The sequence below is a fragment of the Pseudophryne corroboree genome, chromosome 10, assembly GCF_028390025.1.
Source record: "Pseudophryne corroboree isolate aPseCor3 chromosome 10, aPseCor3.hap2, whole genome shotgun sequence".
NCBI lineage: Eukaryota > Metazoa > Chordata > Amphibia > Anura > Myobatrachidae > Pseudophryne > Pseudophryne corroboree.
Window position 1 is genome coordinate 326,554,411 of NC_086453.1, and position 18,677 is coordinate 326,573,087.

The following is an 18,677-nucleotide window of genomic DNA, read 5'->3' on the forward strand; positions in this document are numbered from 1 at the left end:
GCTGTAAGAAACATGGGGGTCCATTTATCAGTGAGGTTTAGCTATTTAAAACTTGTTGCGTATGATAAATGGTGCTCCAGCTGTCCATTTTCAAATGTATGACTGGTGCACCATTTATCATATTTAATGAGTTTTAAATGGCTAAAACTTGTTGCTAAATGTGCCCCGTGGTGTTTATAACATGTCGGATTTTCCCTTTTTTTTTTTTTTTTTTATATTTATTTTTAAATGTGTTTTAGCCCCTGAAACACAACCTGGATTTGGATTTATTGAAAATCGACCTTATAGTAAATATACCCCTGAGACTGAAATTTCTGCATTTAGAGAACATGGGCCGGATTTAATGAAGTCCGAGTTGGCTGGAGGTGCGGCTTCTCGGCCAAACTCTGATTTTTTTATTTTTTTTAAAACTGCAATCGTGTTCAAGTTAAGTCATGCATTGTAAATGATTGCCGCTTTAAAAAACATTGAGTTTGGCCGGGAACCTGCACTTCCTGCCAACTCTGACTTCATTACATCTGGGCCTATAGGTGATAGGTGAATTATTTTTCTTGTTTCAAGGCCTGACATAAAAGCCATGTGCCAGGTCTCCTCCAAAGTGACATATCTGTTTGCTGTGTTGAACTCATTTCCTGTTCATCACCTTTCATAAATGCCCGTTGCAAAAACTATTTTCGGATGATTCAACCCTACTTTAGTACAGCGCATAAAAAGCATATTACTCCTGGACGTTTTGAAACTTCTTTAAAAAACGTGTGCTGTTCAATCATTGAGCCTCTGTTTACCGCTTTCCTCTCTATTTGTCAACGGCTGAAAACTCTTAATGTTCACTAATGGACATTCCCTAGACATCCAGGAAAAGCCCTTGTGACCTGTCAGTTAAAATGCATTAAGCAGCCGCTTGGAGACTGATCTATGCGGCCTTGTTCTCCAAAATGTAAGAAGCTGTTCTTGGAAAGTCCAATCAAGTCTAAGATATGTACATATGTACGCATTTTAATTTCTATCTATTGGGGGGCCTATCAAAAAAGCTTTTTTTTTTTATGCAAAGAATTCTGTAGAAATAGTTTCTGCATAATTTTTTTAATTGTTGCCGTGTGCAGGAGATTTCTGTGAAATCCGCAGAAGACTCGTTAACTCTGTAGACCACAGTCCCTAATATCAATGTGGTGGGACTATGGTCTGACCCTTATGTCACAACGTCTCTCGATTAGATGGAGTAAACGACTGTTATTCCTATGGAAGCATATTCGCTGGAGAAGGATCTTCTAATCCTGCTCCTGTAGGCTGCAGGAACGGTGAGAGCATGTACAGTGTCGGAGATACCCTCCGGAGGAGTGTTTCAAATGTTAAATACTCCTCCAATGTGGCTGGGATCTTAACTAGCAGGAACAGCACATAGCAGGGATATTTTCATTAAAGATGAGAATATCCGTCTACGTAAGTACAGTTAATTGCAGCTTTTCCGCAATTCTAGTTAAATGGGCTCCTTAGACTGTTATTAATGATCCTTAACAGTTGTCGGTTGATCAACAGAAAGGGTTTGATATTTAGGGGCAGATTTAACGAGTGATATTCTTATCACTCGTTACGAGTGTTAAACTGTGTGCTCCAGCCAATTGGCCTCTTACTGTCATGTGTTTGCGAAATGACAGGAGCCGATTGGCTGAAACGCCATTTATTTGTAACCAGTGATAACTGTAATATCGCTCGTTGTTAAATCTGCCCTTTTGGTTTTACTTATCTCTGTTTCTACTCGTGTCATCCAGGCTAGAGAAATATGGTGTTTGACTATCCTTGCTGTTAATTAAAACTGAATGATTACTGCCTGGCAAATAAAACTGATGTTTCAGTGTGTGTAATAATTGTGAGTGTGTAGTGGGGAATGTAGGTGGACACTCGGGCAGTGCAATAAATTCCTGGTGTATCACTGGAAGGAAAGAGGATGGGCAATCTAAACTCTGTGTAATGTAGCTGTGGGATACGGTGTGTATGTATGAGGAGAGGGGGGCAGAGTTGACGTCATTTATATTATATAAGGGCTCCCAGCCCCTAGCACAACTTGTCATCAAGGTGTTCTAACACAGGCGTTGCGCTGGGCTGTGATATGTAGTTGCCCTGACGCCCAATGGACTGACCATTATTCCCTAATGTGAGGGAAGCTCCGTGCTGCTGCGTGACTGCCGACTTACAGTAGGTTATGGCTTTTGCTCCCTTCCAGTACCGTATAGTTACAGAGCCCTCATTATCACGCTGGAGTCTGAATTTGGCCTAAATAAAGTCTGATTTCGAGTTGCACTGATACATGTCTCTGGCCATAGCAAAGGGAAAATGGCTACTTCCATCTCTACACTCCGTGCCACTAGAGGCCGATCTGTTGAGTCATTTTTCAGTAAGATCTCGTTAGGGGACCATAAAAGACAAATGAAAGCTCACACACCGTATACTTGCTATGCTTTCATATACTCCAGCAGTCCTGATGGTAAACCTTGAACTATGGCTCCTGTCAGAGAGAGGGCTTAAACATTAGGGCATAAAATGTGAGTTGCATATTCCCAAATGTCTCCTTATCCAATCTTTTACAGTGGTGATTCATACGTGCAATATACGGACTCTAGTCAGTCCTGTAGACTAGGGCGAGGCGATGTGTACCCTGTACAGCTCATTGTTACATGGAACATTGCATCTGAGTGGCTCCTGCCTTTCTGATAAGCTGAGGTGCTTTTTTTTATATATATATATATATATATATATATATATATATATATATATATTTTTTGATTGTTAAAAACGGGACAGTTTCCTTGATGCAGACCCTTTTAGTCCCTTATATCATCTGTACCTTTTGATGGACCTGCTGTACTTGGAATGCAAAAATATTTATATATTCCATTAAGCCACTTAAGCTGGGTACACACTAGTGCGAGTTGTCTCCCCGACTCGCCGTTGCACCAGCTGAGGTAAGCTATGCACACTTACTGATCAGCTGCTTGAAATGTCAGTCGTCATGGCTGGCCGAGCATTTGAATTTGCCTGCCCAATTGATGTCACTTTGGGTGGTCCCTGCAGCAAGTGTATGGGCGGTTGGCGGGCCGCCCATACACACAGCCAGACATATATCTGCAGATCTATAGGGCATTGGCCGTGCTGCAAAGCCAATATCCTTCACAAATATATCGCCGATCCACAAACGATGTATCGTCCGGTATGTACCCCGCTTAAGTGGAACATTTATCTTTGATACTTAACAGGAAAGGGAGAGGTGCTGCCCATAGTAACCACTCAGGTTCTCGCTGTTGCCTATTAAATGTCACCAGAATCTCATTGGTGCTTTTTTTTTGTTTTTTTTTCTTCCCTCTCTTTAGAAGGTTTTCTAGGTATGTAATATCAGCCACCATGTGCCCTAATCAGTCCAGTTCTACCCTTTTTTATATTTTTTCTTTTTCTAGTGCTGGTTGGAAAATGGCAGCTAATGAACATTCCAGTTATGGATGGGTCATGCAGATTGGTGCCATACATCCATCAGGCCTCCGTCAATGGCTAAACTATCTACCATTGCACCATTGATGGTAGCTATCCATCAATGGTCACTCCAATATTGTATTCAATAAGATCTTTAGAGGAGTTTCCATAGGCTGGGGAAAAAACTATAAACTGGATATCTAGGACAATGTTTCTGGAAACCTCAGTTTAGTCTTCCATGTTGTGTATATCACTTAGAGCGTGGTGCAGAAGCAAACACAACCTGAAGTCCGTACATGGTATGAAGTGCTGGCGGAATCTGGTGCCAGCAGTCAAAACAAATGAATCTCATGATAAATGTTTATAGTGGATTAGACTTGCCATCCGGGTTCCATAGAGACGTGCATCAGTGTTTTTAATGGCAACTTTCCTTCTAAATCTGGCCTTGTGAATCCGCTCAGAATTGGAATATAGATTCTTGGCAAAACACTATTTCCCTAAATGGAATACCGAAGCAATGACTGTTTTTGTCCTAAAGTGTTCATATAAACCAGATTAAGGGTGTACATTTCACAGGTATTCTAAGTAAAGAGTGTTTGGACTGAGCCTCTGTTCTGCGTCTTATTGATTTTTTAGATTTATTTTTTTTATTTTTGTAACCCTCTGGCTATAAATGTGTTTGTTTTTTGTGTGTGCATTTGATAGGATTTTTACACTTATTTTTGGAAAACAGATCGCAGGTTCTTGACGTATTGCTCTTTGTCTACATTAGGAAGCCGTACAAAACCAACTACAGCATTTGGTATTGGCTAAGGCACACCTACGAAAAGTGCATATAGGCACTAATCAGGAGGTTGCTTTCATTTTCTAAACTGCGCTAGAAAAAATAATTAGTATCTGGTTGCTATGGTCAACGCTGTACTTTCATGTCGGCCACGGTGAACTGTGTTAATAGCTAAGCCAGAATGTGCTTGATGGAAAGTTTCAGACACGAGAAATTCTGTTTTTATAAATGAACACTGTCATGTGCAAAACTGCAGCTCAGCCTTGTCCTTATTACAGGTACGCTGCTTTTATAGAACTATTGGATACAAATGGAATATAATTGAAAAAAATAAATATATATATATATATATATATATATATATATATATATATATATATATATATATATATATATAAATAATAATAAATTATATATATATATATATAATAAATTATATATTGATAATAAATTATATATAAATAATAATAATAAATTATATATAAATAATAATAATAAATTATATATAATATATAATAAATTATACACACACACAGAGGATGTTTGTTTTTTTTTTTTTTTTTTTTTTTTTTTAATTTCAGTGGTGCAAATTGGGTTTATAATCCACTACAAGCTTACATGCCACCTTAGCACATGACATCATGCTGAGGGGTGGGGCTATCTGCGCTGGGAATTGCAAGAGCTGCAGTTTACACATCTGGAGTATACAAAGGATGCTTCAGTTGGCACGGTAGTGGCCATTCTGGGTGCTGCTACAGGTACGTTGCTAGCCAGATGCATGGGTCATGGCTGAGCTCTGCATTCTGTGCGGTTGCACCACTTGCACACACCCCTAGTATCTGCCCTGCCTAAACATTTAGTATGACAGAAAATGGGGCTCATGTTAGACCTAACTGGCTTCAAATTGCAGCAAGAATGTACAGTCTGCTAGCGGGGGGGGGGGGGTTGTGCTCCTCATCCAACTCTAATCCTATGGTATTTAGCCTGACTGCTACAAGGCTTGTTTCTAGTGGGCCACACACATGTGCAGCCAAATTTGGCATACGTCTAAACACTGCTCTTGGTCAACCAGCCGGATGGATTCATGCGTTGGCATCCTATACTTGCTCTGACACTGGATCTTAACAAGAAACTGACCCTGAGCCACAGCAACACTAGACCCTAACAAATAGCTTATGTCAGCTGGAGAAGTTATAAAGGATGTTGGGAACCCTAGGAAAGACTTTGAGGGCTGTTAGTGGCTGCCAGTCGGACAGCGGCAATGTGGAAGTTCTAATTTAATCACTTAATCCCATTTAGATGCATTTTCATGACCCGGAAGTTGGGAATCTATTTCAGCAAAAATCAGTATTGCAGCTTCAGCTGTAAAAGAGTAAGGCTGCAGCCTATGATCGTAATGGGAACGTGCTCATTGCATACGTCAAGGTCGCGTGAAATGTAATCTATGTGCTAAGCTCCAGATAATGAGGACTGTAAGGCTTATGTGACATGTACATCGGTATGAAGTCATAGAATGCGTTGGTGTAGCGATATAACACATTTTTGTTTCTTTCTTTTTCCAGTTGAAGGAATGACCGCTGCTCATAGAACCACAGTCTGTAGCTCTTTGTAAATAGCCAACGTCTGTACGGAACAAGACACAATGACAACAGCTGGACTTGCAGCTCAAGACGTTTCATTGACAAATGGCTTTATGCACACTGCACAGGATTTAATGTGCTCCAAATCGTGTTGGGCGAATGATGCTGAATATGACAAGTACGTAATGACATGTGAGACCATGGTCTGCCAATGATGTATAGAATATGAGTAAATGACTGATTCTGAGTTGGAGACCAAGAATAAATAGCAAGTAACTTTGTTCCTGGAACAAACCATGGTGTAATGCAAGGGTTGCAACTTCATATAATATTTTTGCATGCAAGGTAAATACCAGCTGCTTTGGCATGTAGCCCACAAACACTGGAAGTGCAATATGGTTTTATCCGGTGCAAAGTTGGTGTGTGTTTGGGTTTTTTTTTTTCCTCGTTTTGCTCCAAACTCTGAATCAGCCTCAGTGTTGACAGTAGGTAGCAGATATTTAATACAATAAAGATCCTACATTAATTAGGACCATAGCCCATGTACTTATGTAAAAGTTCTGGCTTCATGTTCACAAGACCGCAGCCTATCCATACACTAGGAACCAGCCCCTAGAGAATTAACAAATAGAATTATTGGTTTAGCCAGAGGCACTTAAAACATCCTTCCTCTCTTGTCCGCACCATCTGGTGGTGGTGGCACAGTGAATATTGGGGGTCTCCATGGGGCTCTGACATCTGTGGGACCACTCGGGCATGTCTGTTTACACTGGTGAGAGAGGAACATGTGGCAGGGTAGAGAGCTGCTGGTCCCTAGTGCCAGGTAGCTGCGTTGCTGTAACGGGCTCCAACACTGCACAGTCCAGCAGTGTCCTCCAGCTGGGAATGGGGGGTAGGGGGGGCCGCCTGAGAGGGTCACTGTGCCCCCTATCCCCTCCCCCTTAATCCAGTTCTGGGTTTAGCCTAATGCATGACTGCCTCCAGTGTATTCTTCAATAATCAAGTAGCAGTAAGAGATTCATACCTCCCAGAAATAACCTTTTCAAGAACTCAAACTACCACTGTCCAAATTTTAAGTTATGGGCAAGAAACTAGTATCTAGTCCAGTTATTAATAACACTTTTTGTTCTGTTACAGTACATTCTATGGTGTGGAGCATTTGTCTTTACCCTACAGTATGAAGTCCCCAACGCAGCAGATACCCTCTATTGGTAAGCAGTGTTACGGATCTATTATGTTTGACTATCCATTTGTTCATTCGGTCTTTATAACTGTATAGTGTAAGCCACTCCTCAGTGTACTTAAAAATTTTAAAAGCAGAACAGAATGGCTCATAAACTCTTTAGCTGTTTCTTGGATCCTTCTTTCTCTGACGTCCTAGTGGATGCTGGGACTCCGTAAGGACCATGGGGAATAGCGGCTCCGCAGGAGACAGGGCACAAGAATAAAAGCTTTAGGATCAGGTGGTGTGCACTGACTCCTCCCCCTATGACCCTCCTCCAAGCCTCAGTTAGATTTTTGTGCCCGAACGAGAAGGGTGCAGGCTAGGTGGCTCTCCTGAGCTGCTTAGAATAAAAGTTTATTTTAGGTTTTTTATTTTCAGTGAGTCCTGCTGGCAACAGGCTCACTGCATCGTGGGACTAAGGGGAGAAGAAGCGAACTCACCTGCGTGCAGAGTGGATTGGGCTTCTTAGGCTACTGGACATTAGCTCCAGAGGGACGATCACAGGTTCAGCCTGGATGGGTCCCGGAGCCGCGCCGCCGGCCCCCTTACAGAGCCAGAAGAGCGAAGAGGTCCGGTGAAATCGGCGGCAGAAGACGGTCCTGTCTTCAGACTAAGGTAGCGCACAGCACCGCAGCTGTGCGCCATTGCTCTCAGCACACTTCACACTCCGGTCACTGAGGGTGCAGGGCGCTGGGGGGGGAGCGCCCTGAGACGCAATATAAACAGATAATACCTTAGGTTGGCAAAAGAATACATCACATATAGCTCCTGGGCTACATGGATGTATTTTAACCCCTGCCATTTTTACAGAAAAGAGCGGGAGATAAGGACGTCGTGAAGGGGCGGAGCCTATCTCCTCAGCACACAAGCGCCATTTTCCCTCACAGCTCCGCTGGAAGGACGGCTCCCTGACTCTCCCCTGCAGACCTGCTACAGAATCAGGGTAAAAAAGAGAAGGGGGGGCACTATTGGCAGCTAATAATAATAAACAGCAGCTATAAGGGAATAACACTTATATAAGGTTATCCCTGTGTGTGTGTGTGTGTGTGTGTGTGTGTGTGTGTGTGTGTGTGTATATATATGTGTATATATATATATATATATATATATATATATATATATATATATATATATATATATATATATATATATATATATATATATATATATATATATATATATAGCGCTTGGTGTGTGCTGGCAGACTCTCCCTCTGTCTCTCCAAAGGGCTAGTGGGGTCCTGTCCTCTATCAGAGCATTCCCGGTGTGTGTGCTGTGTGTCGGTACGTGTGTGTCGACATGTATGAGGAGGAAAATGATGTGGAGGCGGAGCAATTGCCTGGGTTAGTGATGTCACCCCCTAGGGAGTCGACACCTGACTGGATGATCGTATTTAAAGAATTAAGTGATAATGTCAGCACTTTGCAAAAAACTGTTGACGACATGAGACAGACGGCAAATCAATTAGTGCCTGTCCAGGCGTCTCAGACACCGTCAGGGGCCCTAAAACGCCCGTTACCTCAGTGGGTCGACACAGACCCAGACACAGATACTGAGTCTAGTGTCGACGGTGAGGAGACAAACGTAATGTCCAGTAGGGCCACACGTTACATGATCACGGCAATGAAGGAGGCATTGAACATTTCTGACACTACAAGTACCACAAAGAAGGGTATTATGTGGGGTGTGAAAAAACTACCAATAGTTTTTCCTGAGTCAGATGAATTAAATGAGGTGTGTGATAAAGCGTGGGTTTCCCCCGACAAAAAACTGCTAATTTCTAATAAATTATTGGCACTATATCCTTTCCCGTCAGAGGTTAGGACGCGTTGGGAAACACCCCCTAGGGTAGATAAGGCGCTCACACGTTTATCTAAACAAGTAGCGTTACCGTCTCCTGATACGGCCACCCTCAAAGAACCAGCTGATAGAAGGCTGGAAAATATCCTAAAAAGTATATACACACATACTGGTGTTATACTGCGACCAGCAATCGCTTCAGCCTGGATGTGCAGTGCTGGAGTCGCGTGGTCGGATTCTCTGACTGAAAATATTGATACCCTGGATAGGGACAATATATTGTTAACTATAGAGCATTTGAAGGATGCATTACTATATATGCGTGATGCACAGAGGGATATTTGCACCCTGGCATCAAGAGTAAGTGCTATGTCCATTTCTGCCAGAAGAGCGTTATGGACGCGACAGTGGTCAGGGGATGCGGATTCCAAACGACATATGGAAGTATTGCCGTATAAAGGGGAGGAGTTATTTGGGGCTGGTCTATCGGACCTGGTGGCCACGGCAACGGCTGGAAAGTCCACCTTTTTACCCCAGGTCACTTCACATCAGCAGAAAAAGACACCGTCTTTTCAAACTCAGTCCTTTCGTTCCCATAAGTACAAGCGAGCAAAAGGCCACTCTTTTCTGCCCCGGGGCAGAGGAAGAGGAAAGACTGCACCATGCAGCCGCTTCCCAGGAGCAGAAGCCCTTCCCCTGCTTCTGCCAAGTCTTCAGCATGACGCTGGGGCTTTACAAGCAGACTCAGACATGGTGGGGGCCCGTCTCAAGAATTTCAACGCGCAGTGGGCTCACTCGCAAGTGGACCCCTGGATTCTACAGGTAGTATAGCAGGGGTACAAACTGGAATTTGAGGCGTTTCCCCCTCGCCGGTTCCTGAAGTCTGCGCTACCAAAGTCTCCATCCGACAGGGAGGCAGTTTTGGAAGCCATTCACAAGCTGTATTCCCAGCAGGTGATAATCAAGGTACCCCTCCTACAACAGGGAAAGGGGTATTATTCCACGCTGTTTGTGGTACCGAAGCCGGACGGCTCGGTGAGACCAATTTTAAATCTGAAATCCTTGAACACTTACATAAAAAGGTTCAAATTCAAGATGGAGTCACTCAGAGCGGTGATAGCGAACCTGGAAGAAGGGGACTATATGGTGTCTCTGGACATCAAAGATGCTTATCTCCACGTCCCAATCTACCCTTCTCACCAAGGGTACCTCAGGTTTGTAGTACAAAACTGTCATTATCCGTTTCAGACGCTGCCGTTTGGGTTGTCCACGGCACCTCGGGTCTTTACCAAGGTAATGGCCGAAATGATTCTTCTTCGAAGAAAAGGCATCTTAATTATCCCTTACTTGGACGATCTCCTGATAAGGGCAAGGTCCAGGGAACAGTTAGAAGTCTGAGTAGCACTATCTCAGATAGTATTACGTCAGCACGGGTGGATCCTAAATATTCCAAAATCGCAGCTGATTCCAACGACACGTCTACTGTTCCTAGGAATGATTCTGGACACAGTCCAGAAGAAGGTGTTTCTCCCGGAGGAGAAGGCCAGGGAGTTATCCGAGCTAGTCAGGAACCTCCTAAAACCAGGCCAGGTGTCAGTGCATCAGTGCACGAGGGTCCTGGGAAAAATGGTGGCTTCTTACGAAGCGATTCCATTCGGAAGATTCCATGCAAGAACGTTTCAGTGGGATCTACTGGACAAATGGTCCGGATCGCATCTTCAGATGCATCAGCGGATAACCCTGTCGCCAAGGACAAGGGTGTCTCTTCTGTGGTGGCTGCAGAGTGCTCATCTACTAGAGGGCCGCAGATTTGGCATTCAGGATTGGATCCTGGTGACCACGGATGCCAGCCTGAGAGGCTGGGGAGCAGTCACACAGGGAAGAAATTTCCAGGGCTTGTGGTCAAGCATGGAAACATCTCTTCATATAAACATTCTGGAACTAAGGGCCATTTACAATGCCCTAAGTCAAGCGAAACCCCTGCTTCAGGGTCAGGCGGTATTGATCCAATCGGACAACATCACGTCAGTCGCCCACGTAAACAGACAGGGCGGCACGAGAAGCAGGAGGGCAATGGCAGAAGCTGCAAGGATTCTTCGCTGGGCGGAAAATCATGTGATAGCACTGTCAGCAGTGTTCATTCCGGGAGTGGACAACTGGGAAGCAGACTTCCTCAGCAGACACGACCTCCACCCGGGAGAGTGGGGACTTCACCCAGAAGTCTTCCACCTGATAGTAAACCGTTGGGAAAAACCAAAGGTGGACATGATGGCGTCCCGTCTAAACAAAAAACTAGACAGGTCAAGGGACCCTCAGGCAATAGCGGTGGACGCTCTGGTAACGCCGTGGGTGTACCAGTCAGTGTATGTGTTCCCTCCTCTGCCTCTCATACCAAAAGTACTGAGAATCATAAGAAGGAGAGGAGTAAGAACTATACTCGTGGTTCCGGATTGGCCAAGAAGGACTTGGTACCCGGAACTTCAAGAGATGCTCACGGACGAACCGTGGCCTCTACCTCTAAGAAAGGACCTGCTCCAGCAGGGTCCTTGTCTGTTCCAAGACTTACCGCGGCTGCGTTTGACGGCATGGCGGTTGAACGCCGGATCCTGAAGGAAAAAGGCATTCCAGATGAAGTCATCCCTACCCTGGTCAAGGCCAGGAAGGACGTAACCGCAAAACATTATCACCGCATTTGGCGAAAATATGTTGCGTGGTGTGAGGCCAAGAAGGCCCCTACAGAGGAATTTCAACTGGGTCGTTTCCTCCATTTCCTGCAAACAGGACTATCTATGGGCCTAAAATTAGGGTCCATTAAGGTTCAAATTTCGGCCCTGTCGATTTTCTTCCAGAAAGAACTGGCTTCAGTGCCTGAAGTTCAGACATTTGTAAAAGGGGTACTGCATATACAGCCTCCTTTTGTGCCTCCAGTGGCACCTTGGGATCTCAATGTTGTGTTGAGTTTCCTAAAGTCACATTGGTTTGAACCACTCACCACTGTGGACTTAAAATATCTCACATGGAAGGTGACGATGCTGTTAGCCCTGGCTTCAGCCAGGCGTGTGTCAGAATTGGCGGCTTTATCATATAAAAGCCCTTACTTAATTTTTCATTCTGACAGGGCAGAATTGAGGACTCGTCCTCAATTTCTACCTAAGGTGGTTTCTGCATTTCACATGAACCAACCTATTGTGGTACCTGCAGCTACTAGGGACTTGGAGGACTCTAAGTTGCTTGACGTTGTCAGGGCCCTGAAAATATATGTTTCCAGGACGGCTGGAGTCAGAAAATCTGACTCACTGTTTATCCTGTATGCACCCAACAAACTGGGTGCTCCTGCTTCTAAGCAGATGATTGCTCGTTGGATTTGTAGTACAATTCAGCTTGCACATTCTGTGGCAGGCCTGCCACAGCCAAAATCGGTAAAAGCCCATTCCACAAGGAAAGTGGGCTCATCTTGGGCGGCTGCCCGAGGGGTCTCGGCTTTACAACTTTGCCGAGCAGCTACTTGGTCAGGGGCAAACACGTTTGCTAAATTCTACAAATTTGATACCCTGGCTGAGGAGGACCTGGAGTTCTCTCATTCGGTGCTGCAGAGTCATCCGCACTCTCCCGCCCGTTTGGGAGCTTTGGTATAATCCCCATGGTCCTTACGAAGTTCCCAGCATCCACTAGGACGTCAGAGAAAATAAGATTTTACTTACCGATAAATCTATTTCTCGTAGTCCGTAGTGGATGCTGGGCGCCCATCCCAAGTGCGGATTGTCTGCAATACTTGTATATAGTTATTGTTACAAAAATTCGGGTTATTATTGTTGTGAGCCATCTTTTCAGAGGCTCCCTTTCGTTTTATCATGCTGTTAACTGGGTTCAGATCACGAGTTGTACGGTGTGATTGGTGTGGCTGGTATGAGTCTTACCCGGGATTCAATATCTTTCCTTATTATGTACGCTCGTCCGGGCACAGTATCCTAACTGAGGCTTGGAGGAGGGTCATAGGGGGAGGAGCCAGTGCACACCACCTGATCCTAAAGCTTTTATTCTTGTGCCCTGTCTCCTGCGGAGCCGCTATTCCCCATGGTCCTTACGGAGTCCCAGCATCCACTACGGACTACGAGAAATAGATTTATCGGTAAGTAAAATCTTTTTTTTTTTTTTTTTTTTTTGTGGCATCCTCTAACTGCAGGATTAATATCTGCTTAATGAGGGCACGTCATGGCCATCCTTCATTGTGTCTCCAAAGGCCAATATAGACCAGATTAAAGGGATGTGCATACTGGCTGTGAATAGTTTGTTCTGTCCATTTGGGTTTTACCCCCTTGTACATGCTGCTGATGTGCCAGCACTTATATCTTTTAGTTAGTTACCAAGAAACTATCGCCAATGAAGTATGTTGGATAAAACAATGTTTTGTTTCCAGCAATCCCTTGTGACCTCCAATCAAGTACTAATTTAAAGTAGAACTCTTTATTGAACAAACAATAAAACTAAATTTAAAGTTGCCGGGAACTCTGTATCTTGCAGAATTCATTGCTCATTAAGTTTGTCTATAATGAGCTTGGATCAGTTTGGCTTTTGTTAAAGGAGTCCATTTACTCTTAACCATACTTCTTGGTTTAATTCATTCACCTGGTCTAAGGCGACTAATTCACAAATCTATATAACAAATATTATGGAATGTTAGGACATCGTAATTATAGAACGGTTGACTGTAAACATTGTCTCTTTATTTTAGGCCAAATATCAAGACCATACATGATGAATGGACACTGCTGCTCTGAAAATTGTATGAAGGTACCTTTAAAGAAATCCAACTTCCTCCATCTTGGAATGCCTATTGTAGAACACTCTACTAACTGTGAAGATGACCAAGTTGTTCCTAACTTTAAGAAACTGTCAATGAAATCTGGGGCTGAAAAGACCCCTCCTCTGACACCCGTTAAGTTTGGACCACCTCAGTTTTATGCTATTCCTTCTAGTGACCGGAGCTCAAGGCCTCTTCCTCCTCTTCCAATTTCAGAAGATCATTTTCTAGATGATGCAGATAGTGAGGTTGAATTTCTTACAAGTTCTGAAACAGACTTGCTTATACAAGATGGTAGGCCTTTGGCATTTAAATATGGTGTTCCTAGCAGGCGAAGCTTCAGGGGATGTGGGCAGATTAATTATGCCTATTTTGATTCAACACCTGCAAACAAACCAGCAAATATAAGCCCAACATCTAACCAGAATGAACGTGTAGAATGTACAATGCCTCAGAAACCAGAACTAAATCACCGGAGGCTACGGAGGTCTCATTCAGGACCAGCTGGATCATACAATAAACCTTCAATTCGGTTACATACAAATAGGACTTCTCCTAATTCTGATGAAGACAAACCTGAAGTTCCACCAAGGATTCCAATTCCCCCTAGACCATTAAAGCCTGATTACAGAAGGTGGTCAGCAGAAGTTTCCTCAAACACATACAGTGATGAGGACCGTCCTCCTAAGGTCCCACCAAGAGAACCTCTTTCCAGGAGTAACTCGCGTACGCCAAGCCCGAAGAGTCTGCCTTCGTACATCAATGGGGTAATGCCCCCAACACAGAGTTTTGCACCTGACCCAAAATACGTCAGTAGTAAAGCTCTTCAAAGACAAAACAGTGAAGGGTCTGCCAATAAGATCCCTTGTATTTTGCCAATTATGGAAAATGGAAAAAAAGCCAGTTCAACGCATTATTATCTCTTACCGGAGAAGCCCCCATACCTTCACCGCTATGAAAAGTATTTGATGGAATCTAAAGACACTTGCCCTGACTCCAAAGTACCATCATGGTCTAGTGACAGTAGCATATCTTTAACTTCTCCAAGGCCAGATGCCAAACGTAAACAATTAACTGATGTGGTTTCTCTGTAATGTATTGGATGAATAGGTCATTAGTATACTACAGGATGTTACTCTGAACTGTGTGCGTAGTTGGCTGGTTGTGAGGCGAAGCATGGAAATCCTGGACCAATTCTTTAAACAAAACTGGGAATATTTTCTCAATTTTAAGTGATCCTTTTCAGTTTCTATGAAGCGAAACTAAAGAAATATGGAGGCTATGAATGGTCTCCTTATTGCAGTAATGTGAGGTATTCAGTCATACTTGTACCAATGTGAGGGTAAGGTAAGGAACCGTAGTCTAAGCTGAACAAACATTTACTGTTAGTCACAGTAACAATAGGCTATGTGCAGTTACAATGAAACGAGTACTCAGTGACTTTAATACTGCTAATATTTTGGAAGAGTGAGCGGTTTCCGGAAGAATAGTGCAGTATTTGGGTATCCTCCCCTTATATTTTTAACAACTTCCCTCAAGTTTGACCTTCATTGTACTTGTATTTGACTGAATACCTGGACTTTAACTTAGATCACGCTCAATATGCTGCTAGCTGTGTGTTCTGTTAGATTAGAACCCACTGTATCTACTTCTAGGTAACAAAAAAAGCACAAGTAAAATGGGGTTTCTAAGCTGTTCTGAACAGACTTAACATTTTCATCTGTTTTAAAGTGTGCCCATCTCCTATGCACCGTGGTGGCGGCCATTTTGTAGGATGCACCAATGTTCATATTGAACACTGCCTATCTGCTACCAGTGATTGTACTGAGGCAGCAAAATACCTTGAGCCTCAGTGATGTCACTAGTACTTGTTGCAGCCCAAAATGGCAGCCACCGCATAATGGGTAGGTGATGGGGCAAATTACTCTTGCTCACATATTTTATAGTGTTTGTCAACCTCGGCTTAATGTTTTATGGTCCAAAGAGAAGGAAATGAAGAAAACTCAGTGTTCTTTTTCTAAAGCTGTCGTAAAGTGTTTATAGGTTGCCAGTAAATCCTCTGTTCATTCTGTTTTTTCCTCTGTTTCTAGCATCTTATTAATAGAGCGGAAATACAAGCTGGTCTTGTATTACTGTTATCTCTTCAGTGTATTTTTTTTTTTTTCACGCCTCTTAATACATCTGATAAATCTCATTTTGGGTAACACAATTGCATTATAGGAAGTTGTACACAAGTGACTGCTTGTTAAGGTCAATAATTGCGTTAGTGTGTGTGCATGTATTATCTTTGTGTGTGTGTGTGTATATATAAAGAGATGAGCAAAATTTCATGTGACGCAAGTTTTGTGCTGGAACAGGCTGTCACAGACCTGCAGAGTTCCACCAATATAATCTCCAGGTTTAGCCTTAACATGGAGCGCCATGCCGCACTGTAACTTAAACGTTTTGCTGAATTTGTAGTCTCGTAGAGCTGAGGACACCTCTATGGTCCATATAGTCTTCTGTGTGGTAAACACTTATGGCCAAGTTCTGCTGGCAAAATTTCACGGCCAAAGTTGGAAGGAGGCGAATAATCCGTGGAAAAGGATGTTTTTGTAACATTTAGCTCATCTCTTTTTATATGTAACATAGGTTTTCTAAGGAACTCTTCATTTTTATTTTTTATCTTTTTAGAACAGGGGGTTAAAAATTATGTGGTCTCTTAACTGAAAACTTGGGACAGAGCAGTAATTTCTTATATTTTAACATATCAATATTGTGCAAATACATTGGTTTGTCGAGTTCATTCAGCAATTGCCCAGCAGCATTCCTCTTAATCACATCTTATTGGGACAGAATTGATGTGTGTGTGGCATTCACATGGTAGAATGTACTAATCTAGTACAAGTACTAAAAAAAATGGTCTCCTTTCAAGACTTCCAAACTGCGGCCCACGGGACGTATGTGGCTTTGAAAGGAGCCCTTACCTCATATATATTTTTGTTTTAGTATATAAGGACTCTTCGTGTTTAAAATGTGCCTTACGGATACCTGAAGGACATGCCTTCTTTATTCAGACTGCTAGGGGCGTGTTTCCAATTGAAAAAAGGGCTGTACTGAGAATAATATACATTAGTCCCTCTCCCTTATATGTGAAAATCTGAGGCAAACAGAATGCAGTAAAGCTGAATTGAACATCTGCTTCCAGATAAAAACCGCTATTGCTCTCTACAGCCATTCTAGTTGAACAGAAAGTGTTAACATTTACAGGCCAACTTGCTTTATGCCCACCTGTTGCAAGCTGATGTGTCCCGTTGCATTATACATTAGTTAAAACAATATAATAAAACCCATTTAGTGTTACAAGTAAATAAGTTTGGGTCAAAAGTGTGGATTAAGTCTATAGAGTACACAAGTGTGGACGCTGGTGGTAGCCATTTTGCCGTCTGAACTAGGCATGACTGACAGTGTCACGGGTTCTGAGGGAACTAAGCTGTACTCTAAGCCGGTTGTTCCTAAACTACTTTTTTTGAATCTTTGCGCCCTCAAGTATCAGAATTTTTTATTTTATTTTTTCACGGCACCCCTTGGCCAAAGGTTTCTTTATTGATAAATTCTGAAAGAGATATTAAGTAAATTGTGTTTGCCATCCTTAGGTTCAGATATGTCGTGAGGGACAGGATTCGCTTCAGTTTGTCCAACCACCAGCACTGGGTTTTGCCTATTACATTGACCAAAAATCATTTGAATTTGTCCTGGACCACCAATCCAAAGCACCCCTGCAAGTGTCCTGACTCCTGAGGCACCCAGTTTTAGAACCATTGCTCTAACGAATGGTCACCTGTGCCACAAAATGTCTGCCCCATTGTGACTAGTCGGCTAGTGCTCTTTAAATTAGTTCAAGGGTAGGCAACCAGTGATGGCAGACAAAATTTATATCTTATAATATAAAAATATAATATTAACGAGCAATGCATTATCTATCCTTCAGCTAGCAGGAAACAAGAGGCTAAACTGTTTGCTACCAACGCCATTTTGTGTTTGTCTATATTCTACAGCTGCTTTTTCATTTGTTTGGATTTACTGGGAAGAAAATGAGATGCTGTAGCAGTTTTGGTGTGCTCTACAGCTGTTATTGGACTACAACTCTCATCCACTCAGGGGTGGTAGAAGTTCCAGTCTTTAAGCTAATGAGCAATTTAACTCATACTTGCTAGAGGGTGATTACAAAGTGGTGGAAGGGGGGGCGCAGCGTCCTCGTATCCTCACTGAACAATGTTGTGATTTGCGGCAGCAGGGGGGGGGGATGGGGCCAGGATACAGATTGCGTCGTTAGGCCCTTGGACCTCCCTATTTACTGGTGGAGGCGGTGAGATCCTAGTCTACTCTCCCGGAAGAGCTCCTGTAACTTGGAGTCTCCCGCACATTCCGGGAGTGTAGGCTATTATGATTGCACGGTCCCAGCTGTAGAATGTCATACTGGGGAAAGGGGTTGCTGCTGGTAATGGATACGACACTCTGTCTCTTCATAATCCAGTGATAAACATGCCGTTTACAGTCTGAAACTGATGTATATAATTATTTAAGTTACTTTTTTTTTTTTTTTTTTTAAATACAGACTAAATGAAGGTATAAATATTAGCGTTAAATGCACTGATATCCCTGCATATGTACAGTATTGGACAAGGAATGATTCTATTCATTTTGTTTTTTGGATAATACGTTGTGTTATCATGTCTTTTGAAATTAATAAAACTATAAAATACTTATTTATGATAGCGTTGATGATGCCTGATTTATTGATCTCTAATTCAGTAGCATGCGTCGGCTTGTTTGGCTGAATCCGTGTCTAGGAGTGATGTCACAGATTCCTCTGCTGAAGTCGTGGAGCCTCCTGCTATGGGGGGGGGGGGGGGGGGGGAGGAGGAGGAGAACTGGCGTAACCAGGGTTGGACTGGTCCACAGGGGAAACCACCGGTGGGCCCTACTGCCTGGGGCCCAACCCCTCCTCTAGGGATCAGGTTCCAGACTGTGCTATTACTAATC

General features: G+C 43.1%; 1 protein-coding gene across 1 annotated transcript in view; it reads left to right on the forward strand.

The window, feature by feature from the left end:
* ERRFI1 (ERBB receptor feedback inhibitor 1) overlaps nucleotides 1-18,404 on the forward strand; it is a 28,900-nt gene extending 10,496 nt beyond the window's left edge. The window contains exons 2-4 of the mRNA XM_063943557.1: nucleotides 5,809-6,004; nucleotides 6,964-7,037; nucleotides 13,584-18,404. Of these exons, the coding sequence (XP_063799627.1) occupies nucleotides 5,889-6,004; nucleotides 6,964-7,037; nucleotides 13,584-14,746 (1,353 nt within the window). The 5' untranslated portion in view covers nucleotides 5,809-5,888 and the 3' untranslated portion in view covers nucleotides 14,747-18,404. The remainder of the gene's footprint in view (nucleotides 1-5,808; nucleotides 6,005-6,963; nucleotides 7,038-13,583) is intronic.
* Nucleotides 18,405-18,677: the final 273 nt, after the last annotated feature.